The 3,627-nt window shown below is 55.2% G+C and overlaps 1 protein-coding gene across 1 annotated transcript; it reads left to right on the forward strand.

Moving 5' to 3' along the window:
• Window positions 1-915: 915 nt before the first annotated feature.
• Window positions 916-1,848, forward strand: LOC311166128 (olfactory receptor 14C36-like; the record flags this gene model as incomplete). Its single annotated transcript, XM_084227607.1, has 1 exon — window positions 916-1,848. One exon carries the CDS (start codon window positions 916-918, stop codon window positions 1,846-1,848), a length of 933 nt encoding a protein of 310 aa, XP_084083733.1.
• Window positions 1,849-3,627: the final 1,779 nt, after the last annotated feature.

Raw genomic sequence — 3,627 nt, forward strand, 5'->3', positions numbered from 1 at the left:
GATGCCCTCAGGAACCCCTCCAGTGCAGCACTTCCCTCTGAACAAGCCCCCTCCCTCCTGTGTCCCCCGCCAAGCCTCTGCCCTCAGGGCTCCAAGGTGTGCAGCCCCTCCTGTGCAGGCAGAGCTGCAGCAGAGCTGTGGGGCAGCTCTGCAGTCCCAGGCCCAGTTCCCTCTGCAGAGCACAGGGCTGGGAGCAGCTGCCCGGCCCTGGGGGCTCTGGAAGGGGGCACAGCCGGCTCAGGGTGATGCTGTCCCCAGTGCCTGGCTCTGGGCAATGCTGTCAGGGAAGCCAGGGAAGGAGCTGCATCTCCCTTCATCCAATGCCATCATAAGGACACTTGCAAGTCTCCCTGAGATTTCAGTCCAGGCTGGGAGCTTTAATCCAGGGTGCAAACCTGTCCTAGACTATCTCTAAGGTATAAGATTGATGGGGAGAGGCAGAGATGTTCTGAAACTGAAAATGCTGCAATGAGCAATGTGAGTCCTTTGATACAAATGTGGAGCTGGGCTGTGGTGGTTCCATCTGCTCTCCGCAGTACCTCGGGGTTTTTTAAGAGAAACAAGAGAGTGTGAATATCCTCCATTTGAGAAAGTGAAAACCCAGAGAAATACAAACGAAATGAAGTGACAGACCATTTCCCCTCACTCTCCGCTCCTCATCTTGCGTCAGGGAACTCTCTCTTTACTACCAGAGGGCAGCAAAAATGCTGACGGTTTCTGATATCCAAGAACACCAGGACAGATATGGGGGAGGTTAAAAAGAAAACCTCAGAACTCGTAAACACAGAGTTCTGTTCATGAGTGTTAAAGAGGAGGGTGAATGGGAAATGGCTTTGATTTTGGTTACAGGTATCTCCTGTAACCCTTCACTGTCCTCTTTCTCTGTGACCAGATCCCCAAGTCCAGGCAGAGCAAATGTCCAACAGCAGCTCCATCATCCACTTCCTCCTGCTGACATTGGTAGAAACACGGCAGCTGCAGCTCCTGCACTTCTGCCGCTTGCTGGGCATCTCCCTGGCTGCCCTCCTGGGCAACGGCCTCATCATCAGTGCCGTAGCCTGCGGCCACCACCTGCACACACCCATGTACTTCTTCCTGCTCAACCTGGCTCTCACTGCCCTGGGCTCCATCTGCACCACTGTCCCCAAAGCCATGCACAATTCCCTCTGGGACACCAGGACCATCTCCTACAAAGGATGTGCTGCTCAACTCTTTTTTTTTCTCTTTTTCATCTCTGCAGAGTTTTATCTCCTGACCATGATGTGCTATGACCGCTATGTGTCCATCTGCAAACCCCTGCACTATGGGACCATCCTGGGCAGCAGAGCTTGTGCCCACATGGCAGCAGCTGCCTGGGCCAGTGGCTTTCTCAATGCTCTCATGCACACAGCCAATACATTTTCCCTGCCCCTGTGCCATGGCAATGCCCTGGGCCAGTTCTTCTGTGAGGTGCCGCAGATCCTCAAGCTCTCCTGCTCAAACTCCTACCTCAGGGAACTTGGTCTTCTTGCTCTTAGTGTGAGTTTAGTTCTTGGTTGTTTTGTGTTCATTTTTTTCTCCTATGTGGAGATCTTCAGGGCCGTGCTGAGGATCCCATCTGAGCAAGGACGGCATAAAGCCTTTTCCACCTGCGTCCCGCACCTGGCTGTGGTCTTTATGTTCATCAGCACTGCATTGTTTACCTACCTGAAGCCCCCCTCCATGTCCTCCCCATCCCTGGATCTGGCCCTGTCAGTTCTGTATTCGGTGGTGCCTCCAGCCCTGAACCCCCTCATCTACAGTCTGAGGAACCAGGAGTTCAAGGCTGCAGTGTGGACACTGATGACTGGGTGCTTTCAGGAACATTAAACTGCTGGCCTATTTCTGCAAATCATTTGTAATAAAAGTGATCTTTGATTGTTCTTTTTGGGTTTGGTTGTGGGATTTTTTCCTGTGATTTCCATTTTTAACATCGTCCACAAAAATGACATTGCTTGCAATATTTCTTATTTTGTTTCTCTTCACTTTTCCTGTTTCCCCAGAGTGTGTCAATAAAGAACTGTTCTCTCAATGGCTTTAAAGGAACTAAAGGATCTCCCAGCAGTCTTCTACAGAGATGCCCTTTTGCTGCCTTCTCTGGAACTGCAGCAGCAATGTCTGTGTGCAGAGCTGGGGGCAGATCAGTGCTGGCCCAGCAGCTGTGCCCAGGAGCAGCAGCACTTGCTGTTGCCAGTGCTGCTCCCGTGGCCCTGCCCCACTGCCCTGGTGGCCCTGGTGTTGCTCTAGGGCCTGTGTGCTCTCGGGGCCGGGCACAGTCCTGGGGTGGCAGTGCCGGGGCTGCAGCAGGGACAGGCCATGGACACTGCTGGGGCAGCGCTGATGCCTCAGGCCAGGCCCTGGGGGCTCCAGGCTCCTTGCCCAGGCTCTCTGAAGAACATGCCCAGGCCAATGCTGAGCACAGAAAACCCCCATGAGCAGCCCCAGGCTGGCTGTAGGCAGGCTTGGGGCAAACAGCATGGCTGGTGCTCTGCAAGGGCCTTGGGGGAGACGGGAAGGAGCAGCAGAGCATGGGCTGATCCATCCCCAGTGTGCTGGACAGCCCAGGGCAGCGTCCTAGAGCGTCCTCATGGAGCTGCCAACAACATCCCCCCTCTGCACCCCTGGCCTCTCCCCCAGCTCACACAGGTGCCACACCCTTGCAGGCACAGACACAGCAGCAATGGCTCAGGAGCCCGTTTGCATTGCACAGAGCAGGGGGGAGCACCCCCATGCTGTTGCTGTGGGGACACGAACCTGAGGGAGCACAAATGTCATCAGCCCCTGGGGCCAGCAAGGGCTGGGGGACACCAGGGAACTCACTCAGCTTTGTCCTGGCCTCTGCACTCGGCAAGAAAGTTTGTTCCCATGAGCTGGGAGTTTCCTGCCCCACTGCAGATGCTGTTGCTCAGAGCCAGGGCTGCCTGGCAGCCACGCCCAAACTGCCCTGAGCATTCCCTTTGCTTCACCTTTGCTTTCTTTACTCTTCCTTCTACAAATTCCTTCCTCTTGCTCACCCCTGTTCCCTCTGCTGCAAACAGCCCATCCCTGTTTGCCCTTTTCTGTCTGGCCCCACTTCCCATTGCAGTTCCTGACTTGGCACCATGGGAACATCCCTTGGGGAGCAGGATCATCCTACAAGTGCTGCAGGAATTGTCTGCAGGCTCCTGCAGTGCCTCCTGCTGCTCCCTTGCCAGAGGCACCATAGGCCAGGGGGGCACATCTGAGCGGCTTCTTTTTCTGCCTCTGGGGCTCCTTGTTCTGGGCAATGAGGAGGAGCTGCAGAGGCTCTGCAGGACTGACAGGATGGGCTTTGGGACTGGCAGGAGAAGCTGAGGGACCTGGGCTGCTGGAGCTTCTGAAGAGGAGGCCCAGGGCTCATCCTGCAATGGCTCCAAGGGTGTTTTTAGAGAATCCCAGAATCAGCAAGGGTGAGTAAGACCTTGCAGAGCATCAATTCCAACTTGTGCCCTGACACCATCTTGTCTCCCCTCAGCTTCCTCTTCTCCAGGATAAACAACCCCAGCTACCTCAGCCACTCCTCACAACACATGTTCCAGAACCCTCCCCAGCCTTATTGCCCTTCTCTGGACATGCTCCACCCCCTCCATG

This window comes from Fringilla coelebs (genome assembly GCF_963513975.1).
Source record: "Fringilla coelebs genome assembly, contig: SCAFFOLD_43, whole genome shotgun sequence".
NCBI classification, from domain to species: domain Eukaryota; kingdom Metazoa; phylum Chordata; class Aves; order Passeriformes; family Fringillidae; genus Fringilla; species Fringilla coelebs.